Source organism: Balearica regulorum, chromosome 27 (assembly GCF_011004875.1).
Source record: "Balearica regulorum gibbericeps isolate bBalReg1 chromosome 27, bBalReg1.pri, whole genome shotgun sequence".
In the NCBI taxonomy this organism is placed as follows: Eukaryota; Metazoa; Chordata; class Aves; order Gruiformes; family Gruidae; genus Balearica; species Balearica regulorum.
In genome coordinates this window covers 1,812,717-1,831,731 of record NC_046210.1, presented here as the reverse complement: position 1 = coordinate 1,831,731, position 19,015 = coordinate 1,812,717, and the positions used below count along the sequence as shown (strand labels likewise).

At 55.5% G+C, this 19,015-nt stretch overlaps 2 protein-coding genes and 1 long non-coding RNA gene across 3 annotated transcripts; all 3 read left to right on the top strand.

Moving 5' to 3' along the window:
* Positions 1-120: 120 nt before the first annotated feature.
* Positions 121-1,110, top strand: LOC142598369 (uncharacterized). Its single transcript, XR_012832621.1, has 3 exons — positions 121-383; positions 804-882; positions 1,034-1,110. It is a non-coding gene; the product is annotated as an uncharacterized LOC142598369 (long non-coding RNA).
* Positions 1,111-2,085: 975 nt separating this feature from the next.
* On the top strand, positions 2,086-9,014 carry LOC104634333 (disintegrin and metalloproteinase domain-containing protein 18-like). The gene is given in 14 exon segments (XM_075736430.1): positions 2,086-2,124; positions 3,072-3,097; positions 3,787-3,868; positions 4,009-4,142; positions 4,582-4,768; positions 5,064-5,153; positions 5,484-5,682; positions 6,390-6,498; positions 6,831-7,014; positions 7,344-7,424; positions 8,056-8,184; positions 8,186-8,269; positions 8,271-8,425; positions 8,890-9,014. Coding segments are annotated over 14 exon segments (1,611 nt in total). The 3' UTR covers positions 9,002-9,014.
* Positions 9,015-10,303: 1,289 nt separating this feature from the next.
* LOC104639749 (disintegrin and metalloproteinase domain-containing protein 2-like) lies at positions 10,304-18,986 on the top strand. Its single transcript, XM_075736833.1, is given in 18 exon segments — positions 10,304-10,859; positions 11,011-11,087; positions 11,181-11,358; positions 11,711-11,776; positions 12,030-12,101; positions 13,110-13,276; positions 13,764-13,845; positions 13,975-14,108; positions 14,549-14,735; positions 15,032-15,121; positions 15,449-15,647; positions 16,355-16,463; positions 16,796-16,979; positions 17,309-17,389; positions 18,021-18,149; positions 18,151-18,234; positions 18,236-18,390; positions 18,858-18,986. Coding segments are annotated over 18 exon segments (2,232 nt in total). The 5' UTR covers positions 10,304-10,739; the 3' UTR covers positions 18,976-18,986.
* The last annotated feature ends 29 nt before the right edge of the window (positions 18,987-19,015 follow it).

Genomic DNA, 19,015 nt, shown 5'->3' with positions numbered 1-19,015 from the left:
ACGGCGCCGTCTCTGTCCCTGTCCCTGTCCCCAGGGTCGCAGGCGCTGTCCCAGATCACGGTCCCACGGCGGCTGCCCGCGAACGCGACGGGAGAGGCGGTACCGGGGGGGGGGGCGGGTTGGGGTACAGATGTGCTGGCAGCTGTAACGGGGGCACCACGGCGGTGCTGCCCTGCCAGCACGGCAAAGGCTGCGCCTGCTCCCTGAGGAAGCACCGGGCTCTCGGGCTTTGCCCTGGGTGTCGGTAGCTGCCCTCGGAGCTCGCTTTTCCGGAGTCAGTGTTCCTAATTCTCCCTTTCTCCGCTTTTCCACACGTGCAAGGACACGGTGTCCTACGTCCTCAGCATAGAGGGGAGGCCGTACACCATCCACCTGCAGCAGCAGTAAGTCGGCCCTGGCGTTGCCCGTCTGACCGCTGCCGTCCTGTTCCCCGGCAGCTGCTGGGCCGCACGCTCTGTCCCCGGCACAGGATGGTGCTGGGCTGTGGGGCGATTCCCACCTGCGGGTGTTCGTGCCGGTGCCGTTCCCTTGGGCTCTTTCCAGCCTCCGCGGCTGCCGGGACCGTGCCCCGCTGCAGGCACGTCCCATAGCCCACGGGGGATGTGTCCGTGTGTGCCACGCGCCCGAGTGCCGGGGCAGAGGGCTGAGAAGGGTTTGAGGGATGGTCCTGCCCACGACCGCTGATGGCAGCGGGTTCTGGATCTGCCAGAGCGACAGCGCAGGCAGCGGGACCTGGAATAAGTTCAAGAAACTGGGTAAGAGATGCTATTTTCGGTGTTTCACTCTACACCTTTATTTTGTAGCGTCTTTTTATCTGACAATTTCAGGATTTACGTGTCTAATGAGAAGGGATCTTTGCGCTCTGATTCAACCCGTATCAAGGTAAGCTTAGATTGCTTTGGGGTTTTTTGTACCATCAGCGCTGCAGCACAGAGCTGCTGTCTGGTACGTGCAGTTCAGCTCTTTGGGTGATGGGTGGGGGAATTGCCCTCACGGCCACGGAAGGGGCTCCTTGTCCTCTGTCGTGATGCAGGGAGGCTGTCACTACCGGGGGTACATCGATGGCTTCCCCAGCTCGGCCGTGACCCTCAGCATCTGCTCGGGGCTCAGGTAGGGAACCGCCGCCTCCCTACGCTGCCCTGCCCGTTAGTGCCACGGCCACCAGTGCCCGGTGGCAACTGGCCGGTGCCGTCACCTTGGCAGGGGCCTGCTGCAGTTTGAGAACGTCAGCTACGGGATCGAGCCCCTGGGTTATTCCCCGTCGTTCGAGCACTTTGTGTATCGAGTGAGCGATGAGAACACGGCAGGTTCCCTCTTGGCCAGCAGCCCCCCAGGCGGGCTGACAGCGGAGGAGATGATCTTGGCATTCCCGCACCTTGAAGTGAGCGTGTGGCTGTTCTCGGGGCGATGTGGATGTCCCCATCAGGCGAGGAGGGGTCCGATCCTGCGGGAAGCTTTGCCGGTGGTGCCTGGATGGGCAGAGATGGGGAGGGGGGGGCGTTTGGGAGTGCCAGTGCTCGTGGCGGGGTGTCGCCTGGAGCGTTGCTCATCCCGTGCCTAACTGAAAAAAGTCAGAAATGGCTCGGTGGAACGGCTTCCTTCTTATGTGATTTTTGAAGACAGCATCGAAGTATTGCTTTTGAATAGACACTTGAGTAGTGTGTCACACGTCAGGAATAGAGTGACTATAGAAAGTAGAAACAAATAGCAGTGGAGACCATTTTCTTTCTCAGCCACTACCAGCTGCAGCGCAATCTCCCAAATACCTGGAAGTGTACGTAATTTTGGACAAGCCTTTGGTAAGTCCGTGCCAGTCGTTTTCTCCTTGTGTTTGCCTGACTTCTGTGAGCACAGAAATGGTGCCATTTCCCAGCTTCTATATGTATTTGTTTTCCCTTTTGAAGAGTTAGGCGTGCTGTGGATTTTGTAGGGAAGACAGAATGAAAATTTGTATGATTGTATGGTGGCAATCACCGCAGCGTTTCCACGTTGTTCTCTTTCACTGGGGTAAATGCCTTCTCTGCTCTTATGTCCTTCTGGGTTATTTTTCAGTACAACTATATGGGTTCAGACAGGAATTCCGCAATGCAGAAGATAATCCAGGTCTTCAATTTAGTCAACAATGTAAGTTTTAAAGTCCGGTTTGCGTTGTAGTACGATGATGGGTGGGTTGATGTTAGTAATGGCCACCTATTTCCCAGCTCCTTTTGGTTTTAGGAGGAGGTTATGTAAAAAAATTCCAGGTCTTGGCTCACGCTGTTCTGGCCGTGACGGCTGGGCATGGCCTGGCCGGAGCTCCTAGCTTCTCGGCAGCCTGGTCCGGACTTGATCCGCAGTGGGCGAGGGGTTTAGTCCCAGTGGGCTAATACAAAGGTTTGGCTTAACGACTGTGAAAACAGGCTTTTATCAGGCTTTGCCAGGACCAGCAGTATGGCCCGTGCCGGAGTTATGGTTAGCTGCTTGGGTGCGTCTTGAACTGCGACGAGTTGATGTCGAGGAAAGTTCTGTTTAGCAGAATGGAGGAGGAATTTGCGGGACCTGGCCGCTGCCCCCCCCGTTTCCATTTCACAGAGCGACCGCGCCAGGACCCTGGAGCAAGCTGGCTGGCACGTATAGCCTGTGAAGTGTTTCCCGAGGAGGTTTTCTCTAGAAAATGCTACCCATTAACATCCCTCCATCCGTGGTGGCAATGTCTCATGCAGATGTCCAAAAACGCAGGCAGTTTGCTGTAGGGCAGCTGAAGTCCAACGTTTTGAGGCTTCTTGGATTGTTCCCCTCTCCGTGCCGCAGATTTGTCTCTCTGATCAGCCATACGATTAATCTGTTTCCACTCGGTATAAGCAACTTCTCATCCTGTTCTTCCCTCCAGTGGTGCTGTCAGGATTCGTGTGTGTAATGACAAGTTATTCACAACCCCCCTAAACCCTTCCTGTGAAGTTTTTAGGTTTTGTTCTCGGGCCTCTTGGTACATCTTTTTATTGTTGAGGTTTGTTCATTCTATTTGTCATGCAGATGTCATTCGGCGACTGACAATAGCAATTGGCTTTTCCTGCGTGATTTATTCTGTATAGAGCTGTAATTCTGCTCAGAAGGAAAGGTACGTGAGCAGGCGCTTCCTCTGTTACGTTTCAGATGTTTAATCCTCTTAATGTAACTGTTGTGCTGTCCTCCCTGGAGCTCTGGACGGAGGAGAATAAAATATTGACAGCAGGGGAAGCAGATGACCTTCTACAGCGATTTTTACAGTGGAAACAGTCCTATCTCGCTCTGCGGTCGTACGACGTGGCTTATCTATTAGTGTAAGATAAAGGTTTCCTTGCTCGTTAAAGCTTACGTAGTAGAAATCAGTTAAACCAATGTCAGTTGAACTATAAAGAGTCCCATGAATTTTTTTTATTTTTTTTTAAGAAACATATTTCTTACATATTTCCTAATTCCTTAATATTCTGAAAGTATTTCTCTCCAGACGTACCTTCTAGCCGGCCTTTCAGTGGCGATGCAGCGCAGGCGATTGCGCCGCACGTCCCGGCAGCGTTGGCTGATAAGAGGCTCCGCCGCTGCCCTGGCAAGGGGACGGCTGCAGCCCCTGGTCCCTGCCCTGGCATTCGGCACAGGCACCGGCTGCCAGGCAGACCCTGCCAGCAGCTCCGCCGGGCTGGCAGGGGACACTGGGGGACAACGGAGCAGCCCAGGGGGACTCGGGCTGTACGCACCCGGGATCCCCCACTTACTCACAGCGACGGGGCGTCCCGGGCTGGACGGCCGGTGAGCGCACGTGTGTTTCAGGTACAGGGACCGAGCAGCGTACGTGGGCGCAACGGCTCTGGGAAAGGCGTGTCAGAGAGACGCTGCCGGCGCAGTGGCCGTGGTACGGTGCTGCCCGTGAAGCCAGAGTTCACCCATGGGTGACAGGGACAGGGTGGGAGCATCCGCATCTGGAGCTGGGGTCCGGCGGGGTCTGGGCAGGGAAGGCGCAGCCGCGGCAGCCCTGCTCTCTCCTCCCTGTAGTACCAAGAGTCCGTGACGCTGGAGTCCTTCTCCATCCTCCTGGCCCAGCTGCTGGGACGCAGCATGGGCATAAGATACGACTCCCAGGACTGCCGCTGCGGCGGGCGCATCTGTATCATGAGCCCGGAGGCGCTGTGAGTTGGCGGGGTCCCATCCTGCCGGGGCTGTGGGGACCGGGGAGATGAGGCGGGTGGGCAGGGTGCGGTGGGGGGAGATCGGGGTCCAGCACCCATCGGGCTCCTACAGCCACGTGTCACCCACTGCCTGGCTGAGCGTGGCAGAAATATCTGCTTTTATTCCATTAAGAAGGAAAAAAAAGAATAATTGGTTTTCCAGTGCTTAATTTGGAAAAAGAGACCTTTTCTCTCCTTAGGCACGATATTTCTGAGTGCTTCTCCGTCTCTGTTACTAATGCGTTCTGAAATCAGGTCTGGCAAGTGAACGGAAAGACACCCAGGGAACCGTTGCGCCTTGTGCCGGCATCTGAACGAGTCTTTGAACTGCCCAGAGATCTTGAGAGAGTGAACGGCGGTAGATGTGTTAACGTGTAAATGGATAATTGCTTTATTTTAGATATTTCAGTGGGGCAAAAGCCTTTAGCAGCTGCAGCATCAGGGACTTTGGAACCTTCCTGAAGCACGACGGAGGCGAGTGCCTTTTCAATAGACCCCGCTTGAACGGAGCGTCCTACCGGAGAGCGGCCGTCTGCGGCAACGGCGTGGTGGAGCGCGGCGAGCAGTGCGACTGCGGGGCGGCGGAGGTGGGTGCTGTGGGAATTATGGCTAAATGGGTACATTTGGATGTTTAGAATAATGAACCCATGAGACTAAGGGCCCAGGTGAAGTAGAGGCCAGCCCAGGAAGGTTTGTGTCGGGTTTTGGATCGTTTCTATGACGGCATTGATCTGGTGGCAGCTTTGCCCACTTTCTTCTGCTAGATATTGCCCGAGTGTAGCTTTTTGGGGAAAAAAAAAAAAGGAAGAGGAGAACCTCTGACAGTAAAAACCTTTGGGGAACAAAATAGTAGAATAACGTGGTTTTGCAATGTGTCCCCAGGCATGCTTGAAGGATAAATGCTGTACTAAAAGATGTCAGTTTAAGCCGGGAGTGAAATGTTCCTCCGGATTATGTTGTAATGAATGTCAGGTAAGGCATGTGTTTATAATTATTGCAAGATCGTGATTTCTTTTTGGAGAAACAGTACGTTCCCACGCTGAAGGATGGAGACAGACTTGCTGCTGTCTGAGAGGTTCCCGGGTAGGGCTTTGCAGCTCAGCTCCCTGAAAGCCCCGGGAGGAATCTCCCTGGGGGAAGACTGTCTCGGGCAGCGTCACACGCGCGCGTGCGGTGATCCCGAGGGACCGGGGATGTGTGTCAGGAGAGCGTCGGGAGGGGCTGCGTGGGCCTGGGGGGGGGGGACCCCGCCGGTGGCTGCGGGAGGATGGAGAGAAGGGTCCCTCCTGCCTCCCCTGCCAGTTCAAGCAGAAGAACTCGCAGTGCCGCCCCCCCGCCGACGCGCAGTGTGACCTGGCCGAGTTCTGCAACGGGTCCTCCGCGTCCTGCCCCCCCGACCTGTACGTGCAGGACGGGCACGAGTGTGAGCACGGCACCGGCTACTGCTACAAGGGACGCTGCCGCTCTCCGGACCTGCAGTGCCAGCGGCTCTACGGGAGAGGTAACGGGCTGCTCTGGTTGCACTGGTACTGCAGGAGGTGCCCGCAGTAGTAACGATGCTCAGTTTGTGTCTTTGCTCTTTAGTGCACTCATCTTAGGGCGGTGTCGTCGTGTCTTTTTAACCTGGTTTTGGTGGAAATGAGGGTTTGTGGTTGGTAACTCGTTTCCGATACTTCCCCCGTGAACCCAATGTCAAGCACCTGCTGAAGCAGGAGCGGTTCAGGGACGGCACTTGCTCTGAGACGCGTGATGAGGCGCGGCGCTCCGTGCGAGACTCGTGCCTTGTGTCCCTTCTCCCTGTGCGTGCCGTTAGGGCAGGAGGGAGAGCAGAGCCTGAGACTGGGTGCAGTTCCTGAAAGGGGGGCACCCAGGGGGAAGGGCACAGCTTTGGGAAGCGTTTCAAGCTCGGTTTTGACTCTGGTGAATAAGCACATAGTTCTCCCGATTCTTCAGAGCTAACAGTGAAAACAGCAACCAAAAATAAAGCAAATTATTATCTGTGAGCAAACCTGATCAGGGAACTATCCTACGGTTGGCTAACCCCATGTTTCTGGGGTTCAGGACTGCCGAGGGTTTGGCAGTTCAGGGACAGGTATTATATTTTCTGTAATTAGTGAACAGCCTGGAAAATTACGAGGTTATTAGATACCGTAATACGTCCCTTTGCGTTCCTTTAAATTATAATAAATATTCTCGCTAAACTTGTAGGCTCCAAAAACGCTCCCGTGGCTTGTTACGAGGAACTCAATAGTCAGCAGGACAGATTTGGACACTGCGGGTTCCAGCCCAGACAAGGCTATAAGTCCTGTGTTTGGAGGTACGCTCTAGGGAAGGGGCACTTCCTCCACTAAAAACACGTATTTAATTGGGGCTTTACAGACAAGGAAAGCATCAAGACTCCAGTTGATAGTAAGATTTGTGAAGCAATAAATGGAGTTACGTGTGTGTTCTCCTTGTTAGTAGAACGGTGTCTCTCCTTATGCCACAGGTCGTCTCTTGGACTTCCCGGTCCTGCTTGTTTTTTTCTTACCGTGCAGCGCTCCAGATTTGTGTTGCGCTGTTTAACGTTTCTAGCGTTTCATCAGGTAGGACGCACGTATATGTGTGTGCGTGTGTGTGATGCGCATCCTGTGCAAATTGATTTTATAGGAATCTCAGATGTGGAAAGTTAATCTGCACGTACCCGTACAGCACTCCGTTTCCATCAGAGGCTGCTGCTGTTCTTTACGTCCAAGTGCGTGAGCATTTATGTATATCTTTGGATTATTTGAATGCACCAAAAAGGCTGGATCCTCTTCTGGTTCCGCCAGGTACAAAGTGCGGTTCTGGAAAGGTGAGAAAACATTTTTTAATCATCTAAAATGCCAGATATAAATTGTAAATATTAACAAGGTTTTAGAAATACGTACTCCTTTGCCGCGTAAGCGTACTTGATATTAACAGCCACTGTAAAAGCACGCAAATGTTGCATGAGAGGTTTGGCAAGGTGTGAGCATTGGACATAACCCAACCCCTAGATAGTAACGGTAGCTTTTTAAAAGCACTGTTGTTGTTTTTTTGGAAATAGTAGATTTTCACTCCTTTTTGGGACATTAAGACTGACAGGCTGCGAGCTGCGGCGGTAAAGCAGCGCTGGACTGGAACTGTTGTGGTTTTTCCTAGGTGTGTATAAACAACACTTGTCACCCACATTCAGTCCTGGGATATGACTGCGACAGCGAAGTGAAGTGCCACGGCCACGGCGTAAGTCGTTCCACGCGGCGCGCGTGGTGCTGCGGAGGCTTCGTCACACGCGTCTGCTGGGTGGGAACTGGTCAAAGACCCATTTTAAGGCAATACTCTACAAAATCATGACCTCGCCGGCTAATACACGGAGTAAAACCGTTTAAACTATTGGTCCTGAAACCGATATCAGAATTTAATGACTGTTTTTATTCACTGAAATGGAGATTCTGATGGTTTGTGGGGTTTATAGAGGGGAAAAGATGAAAGCAATATTGAAGGAACATAGAATTGAGGGCAGCGGAACGAGCGTAGATAGAAAATGTTGCGTGGTGGTAGGGAGCGGGAGAGATGCACGGAGGTCTGGGGGGCTCTCCGCACCCCTGCCTGGCTCTGGAGTGCTGACAGCCAGGGCAAGCCGCTCCTGTTTGCTGCTTATCAGACAGGAATGCGCGTGGGTCTTGCAGGAGGGTGACGCTTTGTGCTTGTTCAACGTCTCGAGGCTATTAGAGCCTGCACTTTATGGCTGTTCCTTGTCTGATCAGAGTGCTGATAAGCACGGGTAGCCTTGTCCCAGCCCGGCCAGCGGCAGCGAGACCAACGCCAGCCTGGGCAGAATCCGTCACATGAATTCCTTGCGAACTTTTACCAGGTGTGCAACAATAAGAGACATTGCCACTGCCACCCTGGCTGGAAGCCCCCCGACTGCCTACGGAAGGGATCCCGCCTGGGGGGAAGCATCGACAGCGGCCTCCAGGAGACGGAGGGTGGTCAGTACCCGTCGCGGAGGTGGGGGCAGGCGTTGGGCTGGGGACCCTGGCGCGGGCAGGGAGGGTGACGGCCCGCTGCCCACTGGGCTGCGTCCTGCCAGGCCTCTTGCTGCAGCGGGCACTGGAGGACGTGACGCTGGCCGGGCCGGTGTTGGGCTCCTGCGTCCTCCTGCTCATCCTCGCAGGGGCCATCTGCCTCGTCCTCAGGCAGCAGGGCCGGCGCTGCGGGCGGCAGCCCCCGAGCACGGGGGGGTGAGTGGGGCCCTCCCCACCACGGGAGCCCGATGGGGGCCGCGGGATGGGGCCACGGTGTTCCCCCAGGAGGGTTGTGGTGATCCCCGGGGTAGGCTGGGGGCTGAGGTGGTTCCCTGGGGGACATGAGGTGATCCCCTTGGGGGGGTGTGAGGGGATTCCCGAGGGGATATGTGGTGATTCCTGGGGGACATGAGGTCATCCCCTTGGGGGGATTCCTGAGGGGATATGAGGTGATTCCCAGGGGGGTATGAGGTGATTCCTGGGGAGATATGAGGTGATTCCCTTGGGGGGGATGGGGCGATTCCCGAGGGCATATGAGATGATTCCTGGGGGGGGGTGGTGGGTATGAGGTCATTCCCAGGGGGGTATGGGGTGATTCCCGGGGGGGGATCTGAGGTGATTCCCGGGGGGATCTGAGGTGATTCCCCGGGGCTGAGGCACCGCTCCGGGTCTCCACGCAGCCCCGCCGCCGAGGAGGGCAGCGACCTCTCGGAGCCGGAGCCGGAGCCGTCCTCGGACCCGGAGCCGGACCGGGACCCGCAGCCGGAGCCGGGGCGGTACCGCGGGCGCTAATAAAGGCGTTGGGCGGAGCCGCGTGTCCGCGTCTGTGTGCGGGGCCGGCGGGGCCGTTACCGGGCGGGCAGGATGGGGCCGCGCCTGGCGCTGCTGGCCGCGCTGCTGACCGCGCTGCGTGAGTGAGGGCGGCCCCGCACCCCGGGGTGGGGGGGGTGTGTGGGGGGGGAGGCCCCAGCACCCCCAGCACCCCCAGGGCCGGGCAGACCCCGTGTGGCACCCGCGGGTGGAGGGTCCCCCCCCGCCCCGGTCCTGCCCGCGGGATCAGGGCACGCAGGGACCTTCCGGCCTGGAAAGTGACATCACGGGCTGGAAACCGAACGTCACACCCTGGAAAGTGACCTCACGGCCCGGCAGCAGCTCTCCCCACGGCCCTGCTCCCCGACCCCCGCAGCCCCGGCCAACGGTGGAGGCCCGGGACCGGGCTTTCCTGGCGTGGGAGCCAGGCTGGCATTGGGCTGAGGGGCCGCAGCCATTGCCGGCACCCTTTGTCTCTGCCGGCACGTCGTGGTGGTTGGGTTTTGTCCGCCCGCGACGTGCGTGAAGCTGCGTGACGTTGGCAGCTGTACAGGCAGGGCAGGGATGCTCGCGGGACGGAGCGGGTGTTGTGGCTCCTTCTGAAGCGGACGTTGATTGCGCGGTCGTGGAGGCGTGTGGGTGACTGGCCTCTCTGAGCCCCGTCGCGGTTCCTGATGCAAGGTGGGTTTGTTCAACTGGAGCTTGCTCTCATGCTCCCGTCGTACAGAGTTCATGTTCCTGGGCTCTGGTCCAGCAGCAGAAAGCGTACGTCATTTTGGTTTTTCTATGCAAGTGCCTAGACACTTTAAAATAGAGTGTGGGCGAATGTTAGCAGGGTAAAAAGTAGAGTTGGTGAACCTCTGCAGGTAGAGACCACGTCTGTCCATGTGGCTATGAAGGTGTCTGTCACAGGCAGATGCAAGTCTGACTGTGGCTGACGGCATAATCGTGATGATAATAATCTGTGATTATAACTAAGAAACAGATTCTTTCTCTAGGTTCGCAATTGCAGCTGCACATCACAGTTCCACAGAGGTTGCTCTCAAAACCAGCTGGAGAGAGGGTACTTAAGTAACCAAGTTATTTGGTGTTTGTGTGTGTGCGAGTGGATATACACGTGCAGGAATGCCACGTGCAACAGCCGACGTGCGACTGGTAGAGGGAGGGTTTTAGGAAACCATGTTCTGCCTGCTGAGCTCTTGGGCTTGCCCTCGGAGCTCGCTTTTCCGGAGTCAGTGTTCCTAATTCTCCCTTTCTCCACTTTTCCACGCGTGCAAGGACACGGTGTCCTACGTCCTCAGCATAGAGGGGAGGCCGTACACCATCCACCTGCAGCAGCAGTAAGTCGGCCCTGGCGTTGCCCGTCTGACCGCTGCCGTCCTGTTCCCCGGCAGCTGCTGGGCCGCACGCTCTGTCCCCGGCACAGGATGGTGCTGGGCTGTGGGGCGATTCCCACCTGCGGGTGTTCGTGCCGGTGCCGTTCCCTTGGGCTCTTTCCAGCCTCCGCGGCTGCCGGGACCGTGCCCCGCTGCAGGCACGTCCCATAGCCCACGGGGGATGTGTCCGTGTGTGCCACGCGCCCGAGTGCCGGGGCAGAGGGCTGCAGGAGGGTTTGAGGGATGGTCCTGCCCACGACCGCTGATGGCAGCGGGTTCTGGATCTGCCAGAGCGACAGCGCAGGCAGCGGGACCTGGAATAAGTTCCAGAAACTGGGTAAGAGATGCTATTTTCGGTGTTTCACTCTACACCTTTATTTTGTAGCGTCTTTTTATCTGACAATTTCAGGATTTACGTGTCTAATGAGAAGGGATCTTTGCGCTCTGATTCAACCCGTATCAAGGTAAGCTTAGATTGCTTTGGGGTTTTTTGTACCATCAGCGCTGCAGCACAGAGCTGCTGTCCGGTACGTGCAGTTCAGCTCTTTGGGTGATGGGTGGGGGAATTGCCCTCACGGCCACGGAAGGGGCTCCTTGTCCTCTGTCGTGATGCAGGGAGGCTGTCACTACCGGGGGTACATCGATGGCTTCCCCAGCTCGGCCGTGACCCTCAGCATCTGCTCGGGGCTCAGGTAGGGAACCGCCGCCTCCCCACGCTGCCCTGCCCGTTAGTGCCACGGCCACCAGCGCCCGGTGGCAACTGGCCGGTGCCGTCACCTTGGCAGGGGCCTGCTGCAGTTTGAGAACGTCAGCTACGGGATTGAGCCCCTGGGTTATTCCCCGTCGTTCGAGCACTTTGTGTATCGAGTGAGCGATGAGAACACGGCAGGTTCCCTCTTGGCCAGCAGCCCCCCAGGCGGGCTGACAGCGGAGGAGATGATCTTGGCATTCCCGCACCTTGAAGTGAGCGTGTGGCTGTTCTCGGGGCGATGTGGATGTCCCCATCAGGCGAGGAGGGGTCCGATCCTGCGGGAAGCTTTGCCGGTGGTGCCTGGATGGGCAGAGATGGGGGGGGGGGGGCGTTTGGGAGTGCCAGTGCTCGTGGCGGGGTGTCGCCTGGAGCGTTGCTCATCCCGTGCCTAACTGAAAAAAGTCAGAAATGGCTCGGTGGAACGGCTTCCTTCTTATGTGATTTTTGAAGACAGCATCGAAGTATTGCTTTTGAATAGACACTTGAGTAGTGTGTCACACGTCAGGAATAGAGTGACTATAGAAAGTAGAAACAAATAGCAGTGGAGACCATTTTCTTTCTCAGCCACTACCAGCTGCAGCGCAATCTCCCAAATACCTGGAAGTGTACGTAATTTTGGACAAGCCTTTGGTAAGTCCGTGCCAGTCGTTTTCTCCTTGTGTTTGCCTGACTTCTGTGAGCACAGAAATGGTGCCATTTCCCAGCTTCTATATGTATTTGTTTTCTCTTTTGAAAAGTTAGGCGTGCTGTGGATTTTGTAGGGAAGAAAGAATGAAAATTTGTATGATTGTATGGTGGCAATCACTGCAGCGTGTCCACGTTGTTCTCTTTCACTGGGGTAAATGCCTTCTCTGCTCTTATGTCCTTTTGGGTTATTTTTCAGTACAACTATATGGGTTCAGACAGGAATTCCGCAATGCAGAAGATAATCCAGGTCTTCAATTTAGTCAACAATGTAAGTTTTAAAGTCCGGTTTGCGTTGTAGTACGATGATGGGTGGGTTGATGTTAGTAATGGCCACCTATTTCCCAGCTCCTTTTGGTTTTAGGAGGAGGTTATGTAAAAAAATTCCAGGTCTTGGCTCACGCTGTTCTGGCCGTGACGGCTGGGCATGGCCTGGCCGGAGCTCCTAGCTTCTCGGCAGCCTGGTCCGGACTTGATCCGCAGTGGGCGAGGGGTTTAGTCCCAGTGGGCTAATACAAAGGTTTGGCTTAACGACTGTGAAAACAGGCTTTTATCAGGCTTTGCCAGGACCAGCAGTATGGCCCGTGCCGGAGTTATGGTTAGCTGCTTGGGTGCGTCTTGAACTGCGACGAGTTGATGTCGAGGAAAGTTCTGTTTAGCAGAATGGAGGAGGAATTTGCGGGACCTGGCCGCTGCCCCCCCCGTTTCCATTTCACAGAGCGACCGCGCCAGGACCCTGGAGCAAGCTGGCTGGCACGTATAGCCTGTGAAGTGTTTCCCGAGGAGGTTTTCTCTAGAAAATGCTACCCGTTAACATCCCTCCATCCGTGGTGGCAATGTCTCATGCAGATGTCCAAAAACGCAGGCAGTTTGCCGTAGGGCAGCTGAAGTCCAACGTTTTGAGGCTTCTTGGATTGTTCCCCTCTCCGTGCCGCAGATTTGTCTCTCTGATCAGCCATACGATTAATCTGTTTCCACTTGGTATAAGCAACTTCTCATCCTGTTCTTCCCTCCAGTGGTGCTGTCAGGATTCGTGTGTGTAATGACAAGTTATTCACAACCCCCCTAAACCCTTCCTGTGAAGTTTTTAGGTTTTGTTCTCGGGCCTCTTGGTACATCTTTTTATTGTTGAGGTTTGTTCATTCTATTTGTCATGCAGATGTCATTCGGCGACTGACAATAGCAATTGGCTTTTCCTGCGTGATTTATTCTGTATAGAGCTGTAATTCTGCTCAGAAGGAAAGGTACGTGAGCAGGCGCTTCCTCTGTTACGTTTCAGATGTTTAATCCTCTTAATGTAACTGTTGTGCTGTCCTCCCTGGAGCTCTGGACGGAGGAGAATAAAATATTGACAGCAGGGGAAGCAGATGACCTTCTACAGCGATTTTTACAGTGGAAACAGTCCTATCTCGCTCTGCGGTCGTACGACGTGGCTTATCTATTAGTGTAAGATAAAGGTTTCCTTGCTCGTTAAAGCTTACGTAGTAGAAATCAGTTAAACCAATGTCAGTTGAACTATAAAGAGTCCCATGAATTTTTTTTATTTTTTTTTAAGAAACATATTTCTTACATATTTCCTAATTCCTTAATATTCTGAAAGTATTTCTCTCCAGACGTACCTTCTAGCCGGCCTTTCAGTGGCGATGCAGCGCAGGCGATTGCGCCGCACGTCCCGGCAGCGTTGGCTGATAAGAGGCTCCGCCGCTGCCCTGGCAAGGGGACGGCTGCAGCCCCTGGTCCCTGCCCCGGCATTCGGCACAGGCACCGGCTGCCAGGCAGACCCTGCCAGCAGCTCCGCCGGGCTGGCGGGGGACACTGGGGGACAACGGAGCAGCCCAGGGGGACTCGGGCTGTACGCACCCGGGATCCCCCACTTACTCACAGCGACGGGGCATCCCGGGCTGGACGGCCGGTGAGCGCACGTGTGTTTCAGGTACAGGGACCGAGCAGCGTACGTGGGCGCAACGGCTCTGGGAAAGGCGTGTCAGAGAGAGGCTGCCGGCGCAGTGGCCGTGGTACGGTGCTGCCCGTGAAGCCATGGGTGACAGGGACAGGGTGGGAGCATCCGCATCCGGAGCTGGGGTCCGGCGGGGTCTGGGCAGGGAAGGCGCAGCCGCGGCAGCCCTGCTCTCTCCTCCCTGTAGTACCAAGAGTCCGTGACGCTGGAGTCCTTCTCCATCCTCCTGGCCCAGCTGCTGGGACGCAGCATGGGCATAAGATACGACTCCCAGGACTGCCGCTGCGGCGGGCGCATCTGTATCATGAGCCCGGAGGCGCTGTGAGTTGGCGGGGTCCCATCCTGCCGGGGCTGCGGGGACTGGGGAGATGAGGCGGGTGGGCAGGGTGCGGTGGGGGGAGATCGGGGTCCAGCACCCATCGGGCTCCTACAGCCACGTGTCACCCACTGCCTGGCTGAGCGTGGCAGAAATATCTGCTTTTATTCCATTAAGAAGGAAAAAAAAAGAATAATTAGTTTTCCAGTGCTTAATTTGGAAAAAGAGACCTTTTCTCTCCTTAGGCACGATATTTCTGAGTGCTTCTCCGTCTCTGTTACTAATGCGTTCTGAAATCAGGTCTGGCAAGTGAACGGAAAGACACCCAGGGAACCGTTGCGCCTTGTGCCGGCATCTGAACGAGTCTTTGAACTGCCCAGAGATCTTGAGAGAGTGAACGGCGGTAGATGTGTTAACGTGTAAACGGATAATTGCTTTATTTTAGATATTTCAGTGGGGCAAAAGCCTTTAGCAGCTGCAGCATCAGGGACTTTGGAACCTTCCTGAAGCACGACGGAGGCGAGTGCCTTTTCAATAGACCCCGCTTGAACGGAGCGTCCTACCGGAGAGCGGCCGTCTGCGGCAACGGCGTGGTGGAGCGCGGCGAGCAGTGCGACTGCGGGGCGGCGGAGGTGGGTGCTGTGGGAATTATGGCTAAATGGGTACATTTGGATGTTTAGAATAATGAACCCATGAGACTAAGGGCCCAGGTGAAGTAGAGGCCAGCCCAGGAAGGTTTGTGTCGGGTTTTGGATCGTTTCTATGACGGCATTGATCTGGTGGCAGCTTTGCCCACTTTCTTCTGCTAGATATTGCCCGAGTGTAGCTTTTTGGGGAAAAAAAAAAAAAGGAAGAGGAGAACCTCTGACAGTAAAAACCTTTGGGGAACAAAATAGTAGAATAACGTGGTTTTGCAATGTGTCCCCAGGCATGCTTGAAGGATAAATGCTGTACTAAAAGATGTCAGTTTAAGCCGGGAGTGAAATGTTCCTCCGGATTATGTTGTAATGAATGTCAGGTAAGGCATGTGTTTATAATTATTGCAAGATCATGATTTCTTTTTGGAGAAACAGTACGTTCCCACGCTGAAGGATGGAGACAGACTTGCTGCTGTCTGAGAGGTTCCCGGGTAGGGCTTTGCAGCTCAGCTCCCTGAAAGCCCCGGGAGGAATCTCCCTGGGGGAAGACTGTCTCAGGCAGCGTCACACGCGCGCGTGCGGTGATCCCGAGGGACCGGGGATGTGTGTCAGGAGAGCGTCGGGAGGGGCTGCGTGGGCCTGGGGGGACACCCCGCCGGTGGCTGCGGGAGGATGGAGAGAAGGGTCCCTCCTGCCTCCCCTGCCAGTTCAAGCAGAAGAACTCGCAGTGCCGCCCCCCCGCCGACGCGCAGTGTGACCTGGCCGAGTTCTGCAATGGGTCCTCCGCGTCCTGCCCCCCCGACCTGTACGTGCAGGACGGGCACGAGTGTGAGCACGGCACCGGCTACTGCTACAAGGGACGCTGCCGCTCTCCGGACCTGCAGTGCCAGCGGCTCTACGGGAGAGGTAACGGGCTGCTCTGGTTGCACTGGTACTGCAGGAGGTGCCCGCAGTAGTAACGATGCTCAGTTTGTGTCTTTGCTCTTTAGTGCACTCATCTTAGGGCGGTGTCGTCGTGTCTTTTTAACCTGGTTTTGGTGGAAATGAGGGTTTGTGGTTGGTAGCTCGTTTCCGATACTTCCCCCGTGAACCCAATTTCAAGCACCTGCTGAAGCAGGAGCGGTTCAGGGACGGCACTTGCTCTGAGACGCGTGATGAGGCGCGGCGCTCCGTGCGAGACTCGTGCCTTGTGTCCCTTCTCCCTGTGCATGCCGTTAGGGCAGGAGGGAGAGCAGAGCCTGAGACTGGGTGCAGTTCCTGAAAGGGGGGCACCCAGGGGGAAGGGCACAGCTTTGGGAAGCGTTTCAAGCTCGGTTTTGACTCTGGTGAATAAGCACATAGTTCTCCCGATTCTTCAGAGCTAACAGTGAAAACAGCAACCAAAAATAAAGCAAATTATTATCTGTGAGCAAACCTGATCAGGGAACTATCCTACGGTTGGCTAACCCCATGTTTCTGGGGTTCAGGACTGCCGAGGGTTTGGCAGTTCAGGGACAGGTATGATATTTTCTGTAATTAGTGAACAGCGTGGAAAATTACGAGGTTATTAGATACCGTAATACGTCCCTTTGCGTTCCTTTAAATTATAATAAATATTCTCGCTAAACTTGTAGGCTCCAAAAACGCTCCCGTGGCTTGTTACGAGGAACTCAATAGTCAGCAGGACAGATTTGGACACTGCGGGTTCCAGCCCAGACAAGGCTATAAGTCCTGTGTTTGGAGGTACGCTCTAGGGAAGGGGCACTTCCTCCACTAAAAACACGTATTTAATTGGGGCTTTACAGACAAGGAAAGCATCAAGACTCCAGTTGATAGTAAGATTTGTGAAGCAATAAATGGAGTTACGTGTGTGTTCTCCTTGTTAGTAGAACGGTGTCTCTCCTTATGCCACAGGTCGTCTCTTGGACTTCCCGGTCCTGCTTGTTTTTTTCTTACCGTGCAGCGCTCCAGATTTGTGTTGCGCTGTTTAACATTTCTAGCGTTTCATCAGGTAGGACGCACGTATATGTGTGTGCGTGTGTGTGATGCGCATCCTGTGCAAATTGATTTTATAGGAATCTCAGATGTGGAAAGTTAATCTGCACGTACCCGTACAGCACTCCGTTTCCATCAGAGGCTGCTGCTGTTCTTTACGTCCAAGTGCGTGAGCATTTATGTATATCTTTGGATTATTTGAATGCACCAAAAAGGCTGGATCCTCTTCTGGTTCCGCCAGGTACAAAGTGCGGTTCTGGAAAGGTGAGAAAACATTTTTTAATCATCTAAAATGCCAGATATAAATTGTAAATATTAACAAGGTTTTAGAAATACGTACTCCTTTGCCGCGTAAGCGTACTTGATATTAACAACCACTGTAAAAGCACGCAAATGTTGCATGAGAGGTTTGGCAAGGTGTGAGCATTGGACATAACCCAACCCCTAGATAGTAACGGTAGCTTTTTAAAAGCACTGTTGTTGTTTTTTTGGAAATAGTAGATTTTCACTCCTTTTTGGGACATTAAGACTGACAGGCTGCGAGCTGCGGCGGTAAAGCAGCGCTGGACTGGAACTGTTGTGGTTTTTCCTAGGTGTGTATAAACAACACTTGTCACCCACATTCAGTCCTGGGATATGACTGCGACAGCGAAGTGAAGTGCCACGGCCACGGCGTAAGTCGTTCCACGCGGCGCGCGTGGTGCTGCGGAGGCTTCGTCACACGCGTCTGCTGGGTGGGAACTGGTCAAAGACCCATTTTAAGGCGATACTCTACAAAATCATGACCTCGCCGGCTAATACACGGAGTAAAACCATTTAAACTATTGGTCCTGAAACCGATATCAGAATTTAATGACAGTTTTTATTCACTGAAATGGAGATTCTGATGGTTTGTGGGGTTTATAGAAGGGAAAAGATGAAAGCAATATTGAAGGAACATAGAATTGAGGGCAGCGGAACGAGCGTAGATAGAAAATGTTGCGTGGTGGTAGGGAGCGGGAGAGATGCACGGAGGTCTGGGGGGCTCTCCGCACCCCTGCCTGGCTCTGGAGTGCTGACAGCGGGGGCAAGCCGCTCCTGTTTGCTGCTTATCAGACAGGAATGCGCGTGGGTCTTGCAGGAGGGTGACGCTTTGTGCTTGTTCAACGTCTCGAGGCTATTAGAGCCTGCACTTTATGGCTGTTCCTTGTCTGATCAGAGTGCTGATAAGCACGGGTAGCCTTGTCCCAGCCCGGCCAGCGGCAGCGAGACCAACGCCAGCCTGGGCAGAATCCGTCACATGAATTCCTTGCGAACTTTTACCAGGTGTGCAACAATAAGAGACATTGCCACTGCCACCCTGGCTGGAAGCCCCCCGACTGCCTACGGAAGGGATCCCGCCTGGGGGGAAGCATCGACAGCGGCCTCCAGGAGACGGAGGGTGGTCAGTACCCGTCGCGGAGGTGGGGGCAGGCGTTGGGCTGGGGACCCTGGCGCGGGCAGGGAGGGTGACGGCCCGCTGCCCACTGGGCTGCGTCCTGCCAGGCCTCTTGCTGCAGCAGGCACTGGAGGACGTGACGCTGGCCGGGCCGGTGTTGGGCTCCTGCGTCCTCCTGCTCATCCTCGCAGGGGCCATCTGCCTCGTCCTCAGGCAGCAGGGCCGGCGCTGCGGGCGGCAGCCCCCGAGCACAGGGGGGTGAGTGGGGCCCTCCCCACCACGGGAGCCCGATGGGGGCCGCGGGATGGGGCCACGGTGTTCCCCCAGGAGGGTTGTGGTGATCCCCAGGGGGAGGCTGGGGGCTGAGGTGGTTCCCTGGGGGACATGAGGTGATCCCCTTGGGGGGTGTGAGGGGATTCCCGAGGGGATATGTGGTGATTCCTGGGGGACATGAGGTCATCCCCTTGGGGGGATTCCTGAGGGGATATGAGGTGATTCCCAGGGGGGTATGAGGTGATTCCTGGGGAGATATGAGGTGATTCCCTTGGGGGGGATGGGGCGATTCCCGAGGGCATATGAGATGATTCCTGGGGGGGGGGGTGGGTGGGTATGAGGTCATTCCCAGGGGGGTATGGGGTGATTCCCGGGGGGGCATCTGAGGTGATTCCCGGGGGGATCTGAGGTGATTCCCCGGGGCTGAGGCACCGCTCCGGGTCTCCACGCAGCCCCGCCGCCGAGGAGGGCAGCGACCTCTCGGAGCCGGAGCCGGAGCCGGAGCCGTCCTCGGACCCGGAGCCGGACCGGGACCCGCAGCCGGAGCCGGGGCGGTACCGCGGGCGCTAATAAAGGCGTTGGGCGGAGCCGCGTGTCCGCGTCTGTGTGC